This window comes from Anopheles merus, chromosome 2R, assembly GCF_017562075.2.
Source record: "Anopheles merus strain MAF chromosome 2R, AmerM5.1, whole genome shotgun sequence".
NCBI lineage: Eukaryota > Metazoa > Arthropoda > Insecta > Diptera > Culicidae > Anopheles > Anopheles merus.
The window spans coordinates 3,991,088-4,007,245 of record NC_054082.1 but is presented as its reverse complement, the minus strand read 5'-3'; the positions used below and the strand labels follow the sequence as shown (position 1 = coordinate 4,007,245).

Genomic DNA, 16,158 nt, shown 5'->3' with positions numbered 1-16,158 from the left:
CACTCGGTACACGGAGGAATTTGTCTGGCGAAGAAAAAAAAAAATAAGTAGAACACACCCGGTCTTCGTCGCTATAAGGGGTTATCGGTTAGAGGGCAATGTTGACTTATGCTGCTTGAACGCCAACTCCACTAGCCAACTCCTTCTCCTTGCGCTCACTCTCCGTCTCAGCAGCGGCTACAAAGTATGCTCCGCGGCAGGCCAGTACGCAACGAGGCTGATAAGTTGCGATGGCCCGAGAAGAAGGAAGCAGGAAACTTTCTATACGTTCTATTCACTTTCCGCCGGCTCTCGAGTGTGTGATAAGAAAATTCTGCACGCTAGTGTGGGTTTCTAGATTTCGTAAAGGCGTGAAATTGCTGAACGAAGCACAATGGACGAATTAAACAGGTCGGACAAGATTAGAGTTTTTCTTTTTCATGTAGATAGTTTGATATCATTCTAAGTATTTTTACACATATTATTTTAAAATATGTAATGCAAAAGGCTTTCAACATCCAAAGCACCACAAAGAAAAGGAACTTTCAAAAAAGTAAAAAAAAAATTGTGAACTTACCTGAATCTAACAACACACCGTCGCTGCATAGGAGCTACGGTAAGCTGTTTTGCAGCTTTGCACTCTTCCTTTATCCTTTACGCAGCTCCAACCCTGTGTGCTGCGCTCTTCCAGTGTGTCTGCTTGTGCGCCATGGCAACCGTCACGCACACCACCACCGCGTGTCGATCGGCGAGCAGATCTTCTACCCATGGCAGCAGCAGCAGCGAGAGAGAGAGAGAGAGACGGCGCGCTGCTCGACCCACTCTCGCAGGCACGTCTTGCAAGGCGGATCGCGAGGCTTGGGTGGACTTTATGCTCTGCTCACGCATCATAGCTGAAACGTCTCGCGTAGATCGTGCACGTCGGACAGTTGGAGACGCGCTGGTGCGTTCCGTGGACGGTGGTTCCTTCGCTTTGGTAGGTGTGTAGGGGCATAAAACCCTTCTTCTGCCCGTGGACCTGTGGTTGCCGTTCTGACATCATGGAAACTGCAGTTGTGAAAAATCGGATGTGAATTCTCCATTTCGCGGTGTCAAGTGTTGAAGTGCTGGCGAAGAGGGAAGAGGTGTTTGCGATCGAACAAACGCAGCGGTGTGCTGTGTCTTGGGTGCTTTAGAAGAGTGTCAGATAGAGCGTTTGGTGGTGCGTGGTGTCTTTCTGTGATTCATTTGACGATTCAGTGATGTGCCGAGTAACAGCGATGCGATTTTGCTTCTTTTCCCAAAAGTCTGGCAACACAAACAGCTCGACGGTGGCAGTACTGCAATAGAAAAGAGAGAAAAAACAACGGGAAAAAAACACACACACACGCACACACACACTTTCTGCATACACACGGGATCGCAGCAGGCTGGGCAGCGGAGGAGGCGAGTGCGTGCGAGTGAGACACCGCACGAACGAGTGAGATTTTCAAGTGAGATGAAGTGGATGCGCCTTCCGCACTGCGTTGGTTAGAGGGAGACGGGGCGAAGCGACCAAAATCACGGCTGCATTTCCCGAATCCATCTTTCATCGTCCGCGCGCATTCCTTCTCGCTCTCGCGCACACGCGTATCGGGAAAAGTTATGCTGTCGCGGTGCAGTGTTTTATGTTTTGTATTCCACTCGAGCAAGAACGACTTTATGCCCCAGCGACGTCGGCGACGAATTCGGTGTTGATCTTCCGCTGCACCAGCCACTAATACAAATGTGTTGTGCGGTGGTGAATGGTGGTGCGGTGGCGCGGCGCATTGGTGGCATCAGCGGATTCCACAAGCGCGCCGTGCCGTGCCACACACACACACCAGATGGTCCACAGCCAGTCGCGGGCGCTCCATTCCGAAAACACTGGGAAAGTTACAAGATAGGGATTCGTTCGCCGTCCATGTAAAGGGGCCAATGTGTGTGTGTGTGGATGCATTTTTGGATACGTGTGTGCAGTGAAGACACAAACCGCGATCGACGCAAACCTCACGATCATCTAAAGGCAGTGCTTTTTATGTTTATTTTTATGCTTGTGCGACCGCGAGACCGCGGTCAATTCGCTGACCTCACACGTGTGTCGGCAAATTGTGCAGCGTTTAGCTAAAAGTCTGTGTGCAGCAGTCATTTGCAGCTTGCAGCAGTGTGAGCAGAGTGCACTGTGGTGCTTTGAAAAAAGAGCGAATTTTTGTGTGTTCGTTAAAGTGTTCATATTTAATCATTTTAACATCGTGTGTTAATCTTTTTACAGCAACCGCAACAACATTGTGTCAAGTGAAGTGTAGTGTCGAAAACCCGGGCAAAAGGGCTTCAAAAACCTGCTTGTGGGGGATTGTGGAAAATTACCTGTGCCTTGTGACGAAATTTTGTACCATCCGGCAGTGTGAAGCTCGGCGGACCTGCTCCAACTACCTATGAGTAGCTGGTACACCATTGCATGCTGAACGGTAAGCAAAAGCCTCATTCTGACCCACGATCGTCGCATTGATCGTAGGTGGTAGTATATAGTAAGTCTTTCCACTGCAACAGCGCTACCTACCGAGCAACCGAACGAAACCCTTTTATGGGGAAACGTGGTTCGTTCTGCAGAACAAACTTGTTTGTGTTGCCCTTTTTGGAGCGTTTGTGCGAAGCATAAAACGGGACCGATGCTTGGAAGAATGTTTGCTTTCCCCCGTTTTGCTTCGAAAAGGAAAGAAAGATCAGTTCCTGATGTCAAACACGTGTACGGTTCGGACCGATCCGTTGCCACATGTTGGCAAAATGTCGACGTTCGCTCAATGGAACCGTTTCGGAACCTAACCGATGACGTGATCGCAGCAAGAGTGATAACACCTTCTTATCCCGTTCCCTTTGCCGACCTTGCTGGTGGGTAGCACCGTTTCTCATTCCCTTAAGCAACCAATGAGCTCCTCGTGCACTTTTAATTGATATAAAGTCTTGCCGTGTCGGTGTGGTAAAGTGGCGATAGGAATCTGCCGGAAGCTCCTCACTGATTGGTGTTGTACATTTGTGCCCAACTGTACCCGACCCAGGAACGGATTGAGGGAGGAGGCGGGGTGGAGGGCGTCCAGGGAAGCTCATTAAAAATGCATACGATGCAAAAGTGTTGCGCTGCAAACGTTGTCGCTTCATTCAACACATTTGCGCCATTTCACTGGATTCCATTTGAATGAAAGCGAGATCTTCACTTTATTGCTGCTGTTGGGGTTTGTCGCTGTTACCCTTGTGATAAGTGTTGTAGATAATGAATGAAGGGCTGTCTATGGCAGGGGAAACATTAGCCCAGTTTTAGTATGTTGCAAACTGTGCAGTAATGCTCTGCCGTTGGAGTTGAAGTCGTGCAAGTTCGTGCACTGCTAATTGAAAGACCCCGTTCGAAGCAAATATGGCAAATTTCGTCTTCTTCAACCTGTCCTGTACGTGATTAGCACATTTCAGAAAAGGTGTAAATACTTTGGGTGGTTGGTTCAGTGTGCATTCTTTAGCACATCTGCACTTTAGATCCCTTTTTTCGTGGAATAACTTTTTGGTATTTCTGGACAAATTCCAAGACATTTCTTGGGGTTTGTTCGGTGTAACTCATACGCGATTCTACTTCCTCTCAAACACCACTTCACTCTGGGTGGTGGTGGGGATGCTTCCCCCCCCCCCCTTCGATAAAGAAACATTCAGCAAACAGCAGCTATTTATCTCGCACCAGCGAGTGCCTTGCAGCGTGTGTAGTTCCAGCGGGAAGGTTCAACGGACTAACGCGGGCGCATATCGGAGGGAGGTGGTAGAACGAACAAATATCTCACACTCTTCTGCCACAACCAAACAACCAACAAGTCGGGGCAGTAGTATCGCCGACCGATCGCCATGTGCTCCGACTGCCCCCGGGGGCCGGAATTAGTGCCTCACGAACCACCACTCTGTATTGTGTGCGCTTTGCCGCGTGAAGGAAGTGTGTTGGTCGTTTACGTCTTGCTGGTGCTGTACTGCCATTATCTGTGGTGGGTCGGGAACTGTGCGAGATCTGACGTCGACTCCGGCTGGCGCGGCCGGCCAATGGAAACAGGGAACTGTTCTTTCACATGCGCGACAGCAGCATCAGAACAACAGGGCTTTTCTTATCAGGGCCGGATACGAACGCGAGAATGCTCATTATCGCTTTACAGGAGGGTGGTGCATGGGTGCGCCGAGTGGTCGTCTCTCAACTGCTGGGGCTTTTTCATAAAGGAAGAACATGAATCTTACCGCCGTGGTTTACAATTAGAAAAATGGGATTATCGGAGCAAGATTCAGGAAGAATAATACTGTGTGTGTGTTTTTTTGCCACTCTTTTTTTCCATTCCAGATTAGGAACGTTATATTAACGTTCCTACCCATGTATAGCTGGCCGCGGCAGCGATGGCCAAAATAGGATCGTCATGTTTAGCATACGTAGTTATTAATTTATTTATTTTCCATAGTAAGTATGCCGTCCGGTGTGAGAATCCCTTTCCGAAATTGAAGCTAATTAACGTTGTTTTTTTCGCACTTCCCCAGGTCTAATCTTAAGTAACAATGCACAGCGCCGACCAGCATACGGTAGAGATCGATGTAAGTATTAACAACATGGATAGGATTAATGTACTGAGTTCGGAGTCCTTTCGATTACAAACTCACTCAGAGCGTCATTTGTGTGTTGTGTCTAACCACTGAAGCATGCGTTCTTTCCGGTTGAAGCCCATTCACAATCATTGGAATGCACCCATAAATAGCTCTTAAGATAATAATGCACGTAACTCTCATCTCACTCATCATTACTCATATTGCACGACGACGGAACACCGTCCCGCTGTGTTTAAGCAGTTCCTTCCGTGGTAGCTGTAGCATCGGACAGCATCTCTGTCCCCACCCATCTGACCCATCCGGAGCCAGTGCTGCGGGGCGATCAGCAACCGATCGATGATGGGGATTCGATGGAGTTCACCGACGAGGATGAACCGACCGCGGGCGAATCGTTCCCAAACCTCCAGTACACGGGCATGATTAACAATCACATCAATTACAACAAGTACAACTCGATCTTCTATCCGCCGGGCAGTTTCGTTCCGGCAGGGTTGGACGATGCCGAGCTGGACGAGAAGTTCTCGCCTCGAGCGAATCATCAACATCATCGTCGTTGGATGCATGAATCGGAACAGTATCGACGCATGCAGCATCATCGATTCAGTGGCCCCTGGCAGCAGCAGCAGCAGCAACATCGTCCAGGAGGTTATCTAATTACCGCTTCACATATGGGCTCCTCCAATTCCAAACATCTCCAGAAATATGACCTGGAATATCGCACTGTCAAACTTCCGTTGAACTGTGTGTGTGATGGGTCCAGTGTCCTCGTTATCTCCTGATCCTGAGCAATAGATTCTCTCCCCGTTGGTTGCCTGCTTCTGAAACCTTCTAATGATGGCCTTTAAGCGCACCTGCTTACGTCATAGGTTGTGAATCCTCCTCAAAAAGCGGAGTGATCATAGCTCTATCTGCCCCGACCCGACGACGGCTGAAGTTCCATAGCATCTCCCGTAACACGTCAACTCCACTAATTTGCTGCGTGTGCTTACCAACCGGTCGTTAGCAGCTCCCAAAATTACACTCATCAAACCAGAGCCAATGCACAATTGGCGGCAGCACAGCTGGAGATATCATTAGACTCTGTAGAGCACGCTTTGGTCGTTCGTAATCCGCAAAGATCGTTCGTTCGACGCCGGCTTCGAATCTAACCTTGGTGACTGGTGGTGTGGTGTGTACCAGTGCTTATATTATCCAATTCCTGCCTTAGTCGCATCTGCCCATTCCAAACCGCTTGCGTTCTGCATCTACCGAATGTTTCTGCCTTCTGCAAGCAAAGATAAACTCCTCCCGGAGCCGCCTCGTAGCGGAGGAGCGTTTGTTTACAGAACGTGCTTCCAGAGATCCGTACTTTTCCCGTTGCGTGGTGTATGTTGTTCCTCGTTCATGCCTACTCTTCCTATACATGTCTGCAACATGTGCGTTCCCTATCTCCCTATCCCAGCGCTTGGGTTGGGTGAATGGTTTCCTTGGGATCTGGTTGATCTATATTTAACTGTGCTTCGTTTTTCATTCAAAATCATCGCTATAACATCCCCTCTCTCTCTCTCGCTATCGTTTTTGCCTCTTTCTCTCCCCGTTCTTCCTCTTGTTCTGATAACTGATGTCGTCAACTCCAACAGTAGCCAGCAGACCACCGATCCATCGTGTCCATCCGTGTGAGCAGAGCTCGTGCTATCCGGCTACGGGCAACCTGCTGATAGGGCGTGAGAACCGGCTGGAAGCATCGTCCACCTGCGGCACGGTACGACCGGAACGTTACTGCATCGTGTCCCATCTGGAGGAGAAGAAATGCTTCCTTTGCGACACGCGCCGCGAGACGGAGAACGATCCGATGCGCAACCATCGGATCGGTCAGATCATCTACAAAATGCAACCGGGGTAGGTATGAACCGGGCTCCACATGACATCATCCCGCTTGTGGACATTTACTCTGATGAGAGATATGTGTTTTTAGAGGTTTTGTTTTTAGTTTGCTGGACCTTTTGCGCGAAACGTTGCGCGATTGCAGCATGTGCAGCAGCGCAACCAAGATAAGATAGAATGTATCGGAGAGTTTGTTTTCGGTTTCACACAGTCCCGGCTTCGGCTGGGGATAAACAAACACTGCCCACGAACGGCAAACATGGTGTGCAAATAAATGTTAGGCATACAAACAGACGGCCAGCATCCGTCGTCGTCCGGATTGTACGAGCAACCGGAGCCGGAGCAGTTGTCAAAATTTAACGATGACTAAAAACCATCGGCCGTTCCGCACATCTGTTGTCGGTCTGGTACGACGTACGCGATCGATTGATTTTGTTGGAAGTTTGTATGGATCATGCACAAATAATAATACGTACCGAGTTATGTTACGTCATCCGTTCGTGGACGCCCAAGCGAAGGAGGATGATGTCAGGAAATGGATGCATTTAGAAATAGTTTCCTTCAAAGCTAAGCTGTTCGTCTTGTGACAATATTTTCAATACTAACTCCAATGTGCTTCCTCCCCTCCTCAGCACGGTCGAGCAAACCTGGTGGCAGTCGGAGAATGGGCGTGAAAACGTCACCATTCAGCTGGACCTCGAAGCAGAGTTTCACTTTACCCATCTGATCATCGTGTTCGCGACGTTCCGTCCGGCGGCGATGCTGATCGAGCGATCGTACGATTTCGGCAAAACCTGGCACGTGTACAAATACTTTGCCCATAGCTGCCGCGAGTCGTTCCCGCACGCTCCGCTGGTCGCGCGGAACATTACCGACGTGATTTGCGATCATCGGTACTCGGGCGTCGAGCCGTCGAAGAACGGCGAGGTGATCTACCGGGTGCTGCCGCCGAACATGAACATCGAGAATCCGTACGCCGAGCACGTGCAGAACATGCTAAAGATGACGAATCTGCGCGTCAACTTCACGAAGCTCCACTCGCTCGGCGACAACCTGCTGGACGATCGGGACGAGATACAGGAGAAGTACTACTACGCCATCTCGAACATGATCGTGCGTGGTTCGTGCTCGTGCTACGGCCATGCATCGCGCTGCCTGCCGCTCGAGGGCGTCCGGAACGCGGTGGACATGGTGCACGGTCGGTGCGAGTGTACGCACAACACGAAGGGCTTGAACTGCGAGGAGTGTGAGGACTTCTTCAACGATCTGCCCTGGAAGCCGGCCCTTGGCAAGCAGACGAACGCTTGTAAAAGTATGTTTGCTGTCAGAGCTTTGTTGTGGAATGGTTTTTAATCGATTTGTTCCATCCTTTCAGAGTGTAACTGTAACAACCATGCGACGAGCTGCCACTTTGACCAGGCCGTGTATGAGCACTCGGGACGGGTAAGTGGCGGCGTGTGCGACAACTGTCAGCACAACACGCAAGGCTACCACTGCGAAGAGTGTGCGCCGTTCTTCTATCGCGATCCGAACGAAGACATCCAGAGCCCGTACGTGTGCAAACCGTGCGACTGTGATCCACGTGGCTCGCTGGACGATGGCATCTGTGACTCGATCGCGGACGAGGAGAACGGCATCGTGGCCGGCGCGTGTCACTGCAAGCGCAATGTGAACGGCCGTCGGTGCGACCACTGTCGCGAAGGGTTCTGGAACTTTGACGAGCATAATCCGGACGGTTGCCAGCCGTGCACGTGCAACACGCTCGGCACGGTGAACAACTCGGGCTGCAACGTGTACACTGGGGAGTGCATCTGTAAGCGGTTGGTGACCGGGCGCGACTGCAACCAGTGTATGCCGGAGACGTACGGACTGTCGGACAGTTTGGAGGGCTGTACGCCGTGCAGCTGTCATCCGGGAGGATCGCTGGACAATAGCTGCGACGTGATTACGGGACAGTGTCGATGCCGGCCGCACATGCAGGGACGCGATTGCAGTGAGCCGAAGCAGCACTACTTCATTCCCACGTTGCACCGTATCCTGGAGGCGGAGGTTCCATCAACTGTAAGTGAAAGTGAAGTTGAACTTCCGAAGTATCAACATCTAATGATTGTTCTTTTTGTCCCTGTTTCTTCTTGTTTTAGTTCTGTGAATCCGGTGGAGGGGTAAGTTCTGGACAGCAGTCACATCATCATATGTTTCTTTAACCATTTACACCCTCGTGTACCTTCCATCCACAGCAAAACTGTTCGGTTGTTGTGCGTGAACGGGCAAACGATCGTGATGCGGACTTCACCGGGCCCGGATTCATTCGAGCGTCCGAAGGTACCGTGCTAAAGTTCACCGTGGACGACATACCGAAGACGATGAACTACGACGTGATGGTGCGCTACCAGCCGCAGATGAAGGGCGACTGGGAGAACGTGCGCATGACGGTGATCCGTCCGGAAGTGTACGACCCGGAGGGTCCGTGCGCCAACTCACACCCGAGCTACGAGCGCGACATCACCACGACACTGTCCGAGTACGAAACGAGCGCCATCGCCCTGCACGACATCTGTCTGGAGAGTGGCAAGACGTACAAGTTCATCGTGTCCTTCCAGCGGCACGAACCGTACGACGATAATCCGACGGCCCAGATACTGATCGACTCCATCGTGCTGATACCGCGCATCGAAATCACACCGATCATGCAGGGCTCGCACCAGGCCGAGGTGCGGCACCGCGAGTACGTCAATCTGGGATGCAACCACACGTACTACGACGTGAACTACATCCTGAACGCGCCGGAAGAGTGCAAGGATCTGCTGAAAACGATCAGTGTGTACATCAACAACGGTGCCATGCGTAAGTATGAAATGATGTTTAGCCGCTAGTTTGGTGAATGGAAGGGATGTCGCTATCAATCAGCTGTGTGCGCAATCAGCGGTACGTTCCGCGAAGGCCGTGGTATCTTATCAGAGCGGTTCACTAGTAGTGGACGGCATTGGCTGATTAATGTATCGACAGCGAGCTAGAATTAGACTGACTGACCGTTTGTTGACACTGCCTTGAGCCGCACCTTTGCATAGGTGTGCACGGAGAGATGGCTCCCTTCAAGTCGTTGGCTATTGTGTTTCTCCTGCACTCCGGAGTATTGCTAGGGCTTTTCCAGAGCTGCCTCAGTCAAGATATTAATCCAGGAGAAGTGGAGCTGGAACCTTGTTAGAATTGAAGCGTTGGTCGACTCTGTGATCGTTGTGCTAATGGTTGTTCGTTTCCATTCCAGCTTGCGAGTGTAATCCGACCGGTTCGAAGAGCAAGAAGTGTGCCGAATCTGGAGGTTTCTGTACGTGCAAGACGAACGTTGTGGGACGGCAGTGCGACCGGTGTGCTCCGGGTACGTACGGCTTCGGACCTGAAGGCTGCAAGGCCTGTGACTGTAACAGCATCGGGTCGAAGGACAACGACTGCGACCTGATTACGGGTCAGTGTAACTGCCATCCGAACACGTACGGCCGGGAGTGTGACCAGTGCCAGCCGGGCTTCTGGAACTTCCCCAACTGTCAGATTTGCGAGTGCAACGGCCACACACCGACGTGTAACTCGAAGACGGGCGAGTGTCTCCACTGTCAGGACTTTACGCAGGGCTGGAAGTGTGACCGCTGCGTCGACGGGTACTACGGCAATCCGCTGCTCGGCTCGTCGATTGGTTGCCGACCGTGCCGCTGTCCGGACACGGTTGCGTCGGGCCATTCGTACGCGAACGAGTGCTATCTGCATCCTTCGACGAACGATGTGATCTGCTCGTGCGAGGAAGGCTATTCCGGCGCGCGGTGTGACGTGTGCGCGGACAATTACTACGGCAATCCGGAGAAACCGGGAGGCCAGTGCCAGTCGTGCGACTGTAGCAACAATGTCGATCCGAAGCGCCCGGGTAACTGCGATTCGAAGTCGGGCAAATGTTTGCAGTGTCTGTACAACACGGAGGGCGACCATTGCGAGTACTGTCGCGATGGTTTCTATGGTGATGCGCTGCGGCAGGACTGTCGTGCTTGCGATTGTAACTTGCTGGGAACAAACCAAACGATACAGCACTGCGACCGGTACACCGGCCAGTGTCCGTGCCTGCGCAACGTGAAGGGACAGTACTGTGACGAGTGTATCGAAAACCACTGGAAGATTGCTAGCGGCGAAGGATGCGAGGCGTGCGATTGTGATCCGGTCGGGGCGCTTAGTGAGCAGTGTAATCCGGTAGGTTGTAGTTAGAGTAGGAGGAGACGGAGGTTGGAAGGAGATGGAGATACTAATAGCCATATTTTCCTTTCACAGTATGATGGTCAGTGCTCGTGCAAACCTGGCTTTGGTGGACGTCAGTGTAATCAGTGTGAGGCTTACTTCTGGGGCGATCCGAACGTGGAATGCAAACGTATGTATATGCTCAGAGTAAATGGTACAGAAGGTTGATTTACATCATGTGTTGGGGTTTTGTTACAGCCTGTGAATGTAATGCATACGGCTCTGCAACTCAACAGTGCGACCGCACCACCGGCAAGTGTGCCTGTAAGTCTGGCATTGGCGGTTACAAGTGCGATCAGTGCGATCGAGGCTATCTCGGCCAAGCTCCGTACTGCGAACCATGCGGCGAGTGCTTCGACAACTGGGACATGATTCTGGACGGGCTGCGGAACGAAACGGATCGTACGATTGAGGAGGCGAAAACGATCAAGAAGCTTGGTGCCACCGGTGCCTACAAGAAGGAGTTCGATTCCATGTCGAAGAAGATCGCCCAAATCGAGGGCCTGCTCAATAACACCATCTCCGATCGGGAGATCGAAGCGATTGGCGGCGAGATTGACCGTATTCGCAACCATCTGCAGGAATCGCTGCACAATCTGGAGGAATCGGAACGGAAGCTGCAAGAGACGGACTCGAACATTAAGCTCGCGAACATCGAAATCGTTAATCTGGGCCGTCGGGCGGACGACGTGAAGCAGATGACCAACTACCTGAAGGACAATGCGACGAAGCTGCAGGAGGGCAACATCGAAGGTGCGTTGAATCTGACCCGCGACGCCTGGTACCGCGTGAGCATGCTGGGTGAAACGAACATGAACATCACGGCGATCAACAGCCGGGCGGAGAACTACTGCCGGCGGGCGGAACATCTGATCAACAAAAATCAGGCCGACGTAGTGCGCAACCACGAGAACAACGAGGCCGCCTTCCTGAAGTACCAGGAGGAGCTGAACGATCTGAACGGCAACATGCCGGATCTGAACCAGCGCATCTGCGATCGGCATGGCGATCCGTGCGATGAGTTCTGCGGCGGCGCGGGCTGTAAGAATGGATGTGGCGGGCTGCGGTGCGAGAATGGTGCGTTGACACTGTCCGAGAAGGCACTAGACTTTGCGAAGAAGACCGAGCAGAACATTAAGGAGAAGGAGGAGCTGGCGGATGATATTCTACGTTCGGTAAGTGTGAGTGATGCAACTGCGCGGGATAAAATTCTTACCTTTCCACTCTGGTTTGTTAGATGTCGCAAGCGAAAGCCAATGCTTCGGAGTCGTACAAGAAAGCGAAGCGAACGCACGACGAAACTCAAGCTCATCTCGAGGACACGAAGGATCTGATCGATCGTGCGAACATACTGGTTGTCAAGCTGACGGACATGATCGAAAACACAACGGCTTCGCCGGGTGAAATGCGCGAACTTATCGAGCAGATGATGAGCTACACACTGCAGCTCGATCCCGAACAGATCGATGATCTTGCACAGAAGATTCAGGATGCGGTATCTCACCTGGTCAATGTGGAATCGATCATCCGCAACACGGAGAACGATCTGCGACGCGTGGAGATGCTCAAGTCTGATGCGCTGGATAAAAAGTAAGCGTTTGTGCAACAACTCGAGCATAGTTTTGTCTGCTAAACGGTTGTGATTTTTGCTCTTTTCTTCAGGGAACGCGCAGAGAAGGTGTTAGCGGGCGTGTTGAACATTACACGCGCTCTGGACGATGCGGACGATGCGCAGAAAAAGGCACGCCAATCGATCAAGCAAGCAAATGCGGACATTGCTTCTGCCAAGATCGATCTGGAGGAGGTTTGTAAACTGCTGTTGTGTGTGTGCGTGTGTGAATCAAACTGTTATACTAATATTTGTCATTTGATTTCAGATTGACAAGGAAACGGAAGAAGCACAGAAGCGTGCCAACTCGACGGCTAATGCGGTGCTAGCGCTGCAGTCGCGCCTTGAACAGCTCCAGAAGGACAACATTCGCAATGAGCTGGACGCCAAGGACATCAACAAACAGGCCGAAGACGTAAAGGACTCCGCTAACAATGCGCACGAACGTGCAACACAGGTACTCAAGCAACTCAAGCACTTTAATACACTGAATTGTATTCTAATGTGGCGATATTTTGGTTTGATTCTGCCTATTTAGCTTAAAAACGATTTCAAGACCGCGAACGAGTCACTCACGGCACAGGCTCGGCGTTCCGAGAGTGCCCGGGAGCGTGCACAAAACTTGCTGAACCGTGCCTCCAAAATTACCGTCGACACGACCACTCAGCTGTCAGCTCTGCAGAGTAAGTAATGGAGTAGGAAGCGATCTGAAGAGCATGCTCAACCAATTTGTACTTTTCTCTTACACTTACACAGGTATGGACGATATCTATAAATCGAACGAAAAGGAAATCCAGAATTTGGAAGCTGAGCTGAACGATCTTACCGGAAAGATCACGTTCTATCTGCAGACGATTCAGACCAATGCGGAGCGATATCGTCAGTGCACATAATGTGTCGAAGATTCCAGCCTGCTCTCCGCAAGAATTAAGCAATTACTATGTGTTCACAGCCGAAAATTGTAGCAAGAGAGGGGGTTTTTTACGAACAATTATTCTAGAAATACACCTAGAGCAAAGAAGTACTACGCTTTACGATACTTCTTTCGTAGTATCGGAAAAGTATAAAAGAGTCTTGCGAGAAGACAGAAAACTAGATAATCTTCGTGCCAAAAACAAAGAGAAAGGAAACAAAAAACAATACGAATATGCGAAAAATAGAAGAGTGATTTTAAGTTTGAACCGGTGGCGATAAAGAGAGAGATAGAGTTTTTTCCCTTGGTGTTCGTTTATCCTGTAGTTGCTAATAACTTTTGATTTCCAGCCCCGTATTAGATTCTTGTTAGTGCTCGTCACTAACAACCACGAGGTGTGTAGTTTAAGAATTGTAAGGAATGTTCTAGCCGTAAGAGAAGCCGAGGGGTTTGCCAGTACCCTCGAGCCCCATTGAGACACATCCAGTGCATTTATAACGTTTTTCCTACAGCCTCCATGTTTTCATTTATAAAAGAATAGTGTATTAGTCAATGGTGCACCTTTGATGGTCACACTCACCCCTAAACCATACAAAGCTGGTGAAGCAATTCTCGAAAAGGAAATAGTCTCGAAAATAGCAATAGATTATAGGAAGTATCTAAACGGAACTAGATTGTAGGTTCCTTCAATATTTCAACAACTTGACAGCAAACAGGTATAGTCGCTCGTACCTATCGCAAATCGCCATACAATGTAGTGTTTTAAAATGCTCGTTTTTAACTCTGATTTTAAGTGGAACCAATAACACCTAAATTGTACGCAAGTCTGTTCGTCGTAAATAATAAATCTCTTCAATGTTTTAACTAACGTGTATGCGGGTCTCATCCATCATGTAAGAAAAAAAAGCAAGTATTGCGCGATTTACAATCTCACATACGGAAAGAAATAGGAAATTCGCTTTAACGTGGACCACGTGTTGAATTTTGAATTGAAAAGCAATTTCCACAGTTGCGTTGTGTTCAATCAACTGTGGTATTATTGTGAAAGCGCTGTTTTCTTCAATATTTTGCTTTGTTCAAACAATTGGGTCATGTTTGCATTTTCTAAACCTATATAAATGCATGACAAGTCATCACACCGGAAAGAAAAGGGTTTGAACCATGTATTTAATCTAAAAAGGAAAAGGAAGTGGTAAAATTTGCGTAACGAAACTCGTAATGGCTTTTTAAAATGACGGAACGACAAAACACACGTTTGTATTAATCTTGGTCGACCTTCATCCCTCCGCGAGCTGTCAAAATTGTTGTAAACATTAAAAATATTGCTCGCTCCCCGGCATCGCGAAACACAAAACTGCGTGTCGGTTCCAAATTTGCTAATATTTCGCTTGAAATCGTAATTGTTGTGCGCTAACTATTGTTCCACAGCTACAAAACAGCATATACATCAACAGCAATCATGGCTTTGCGTGCAGAGTTTGAGAATAATGACGATATCGGTGTGTTCAGCAAACTTACCAACTCATACTGCCTTGTTGCGATCGGAGGTTCAGAGGCATTCTACAGGTAAACTATTCGTGCCGGGAATGAATTATGGTGATAAACTGTTCACTAAAAAGGCTACAATTTGTTTATGTGCAATCGAGATGCCAATATAAAGCACTGGCGCTATGTACGGCATACTAGAAGTTAGTTGCATATCACTTTTGGAGGTTATGTACGATGGCACGTGTTGACATAAACAAGCTGCTCTGGTTGGGAGTGCTTCGCTTTCATTCTAATCATGTTCTTCGCTTCGCGGTCCCTTTCAGCGTGTTTGAGTCGGAGTTGGCAGACGTTATTCCAGTGGTTCATACCAGCATAGCCGGATGTAGAATCATCGGTCGACTGTCGGTGGGCAACAAGAATGGACTGGTAGTGCCGAACAGTACGACAGATGTGGAACTGCAGCATTTGCGAAATTCCTTGCCGGATTCGGTGAAAATCCATCGCGTCGAGGAGCGACTGTCGGCCCTGGGCAACGTGATCGCTTGCAATGACTATGTCGCCCTGGTCCATCCGGACATTGATCGCGAGACGGAGGAGATCATTGTGGATACGCTGGGCGTGGAAGTGTTCCGTCAGACCGTGGCTAACAATGTGCTCGTCGGTGCGTACTCGGTGCTAAGCAATCAGGGTGGGCTCGTACATCCGAAGACGCCCAGCCAGGAGCTGGACGAGTTGGCGTCGCTTCTACAAATTCCACTTGTGGCCGGTACGGTGAACCGGGGCTGTGAGGTGCTTGCCGCCGGTATGGTAGTGAACGATTGGTGTGCATTCTGTGGTACCAGCACTACCTCGACCGAGCTGTCCGTGGTGGAGAGCGTATTCAAGCTGAACGAAGCACAACCTTCCAATGTCACCAGCAACCTGCGAGCATCTCTGATTGAAGCGTAAGCACCTGGAGCAACCTTCCTGTTTCATGTCTGAACAGTCCATTAAAACGTTTTACCTTCTTTCCTTTCCAGGATGTCGTAAGCCAGTCTGTAGCTGGATGTTTCAAGGATTCGTGAATACTGTGAGCGTGTTTGGAAGGGTGAATATCTTGACGCAGCCATTTGTGTCGATCATTTTCCATGTCCGGGGGATGAGCAGTGCATGGAGTCGTTGGTATGGTATGGTAATATTCTAACAAAGAAAGCAAAGTGCTACAAAAAGATTGTACAAACTTCAACCCGGTGGTATGGCTCCATGATACATAACAATATAACCGTATTGTTCCGTCGCAACAATTTCCCCAACAATCGAACTTTGATTTTTACTACCCCCTTATCACCTCCCCTAATGTACAATGGCGATGGCGAAATTGAACGGACTCTTGTGTTTTTGAAAAACAATATATATATACGTTTTATTTTGAAAATCA

General features: G+C 49.7%; 2 protein-coding genes across 4 annotated transcripts; both read left to right on the top strand.

Annotated features, from left to right (window-relative positions):
- The first annotated feature begins 857 nt into the window (after nucleotides 1–857).
- Nucleotides 858–14,117, top strand: LOC121603767 (laminin subunit beta-1). Of its 3 annotated transcripts, none has more exons than XM_041904557.1 (17): nucleotides 858–955; nucleotides 2,249–2,444; nucleotides 4,337–4,450; nucleotides 4,528–4,581; nucleotides 6,213–6,471; nucleotides 7,089–7,768; nucleotides 7,832–8,517; nucleotides 8,598–8,618; nucleotides 8,694–9,300; nucleotides 9,722–10,686; nucleotides 10,765–10,861; nucleotides 10,930–11,906; nucleotides 11,969–12,321; nucleotides 12,394–12,535; nucleotides 12,609–12,797; nucleotides 12,879–13,023; nucleotides 13,097–14,117. In XM_041904557.1, exons 3-17 carry the CDS (start codon nucleotides 4,390–4,392, stop codon nucleotides 13,231–13,233), a joined length of 5,373 nt encoding a protein of 1,790 aa, XP_041760491.1. In that variant the 5' UTR covers nucleotides 858–955; nucleotides 2,249–2,444; nucleotides 4,337–4,389; the 3' UTR covers nucleotides 13,234–14,117. The 3 variants fall into 3 exon arrangements, with proteins under 3 accessions (XP_041760491.1, XP_041760492.1, XP_041760493.1); XM_041904558.1 differs by having other exon boundaries at nucleotides 872–959; XM_041904559.1 differs by lacking the exons at nucleotides 858–955; nucleotides 2,249–2,444 and adding an exon at nucleotides 3,894–3,992.
- A 437-nt stretch (nucleotides 14,118–14,554) lies between these two features.
- LOC121603641 (eukaryotic translation initiation factor 6) lies at nucleotides 14,555–16,153 on the top strand. The gene is made up of 3 exons (XM_041932685.1): nucleotides 14,555–14,819; nucleotides 15,065–15,685; nucleotides 15,761–16,153. Exons 1-3 carry the CDS (start codon nucleotides 14,713–14,715, stop codon nucleotides 15,768–15,770), a joined length of 738 nt encoding a protein of 245 aa, XP_041788619.1. The 5' UTR covers nucleotides 14,555–14,712; the 3' UTR covers nucleotides 15,771–16,153.
- Nucleotides 16,154–16,158: the final 5 nt, after the last annotated feature.

Excerpts from the sequence above, each read along its gene's own strand:
- LOC121603641 (XM_041932685.1), top strand. The coding sequence starts at position 14,713 with ATGGCTTTGCGTGCAGAGTTTGAGAATAATGACGATATCGGTGTGTTC. Across the intron at positions 14,820-15,064 it reads GGTTCAGAGGCATTCTACAG|CGTGTTTGAGTCGGAGTTGG; the intron begins GTAAACTATTCG and ends GGTCCCTTTCAG.
- LOC121603767 (XM_041904557.1), top strand. The coding sequence starts at position 4,390 with ATGGCCAAAATAGGATCGTCATGTTTAGCATACGTAGTTATTAATTTA. Across the intron at positions 9,301-9,721 it reads CATCAACAACGGTGCCATGC|CTTGCGAGTGTAATCCGACC; the intron begins GTAAGTATGAAA and ends TTTCCATTCCAG. Across the intron at positions 10,687-10,764 it reads TTAGTGAGCAGTGTAATCCG|TATGATGGTCAGTGCTCGTG; the intron begins GTAGGTTGTAGT and ends TTCCTTTCACAG.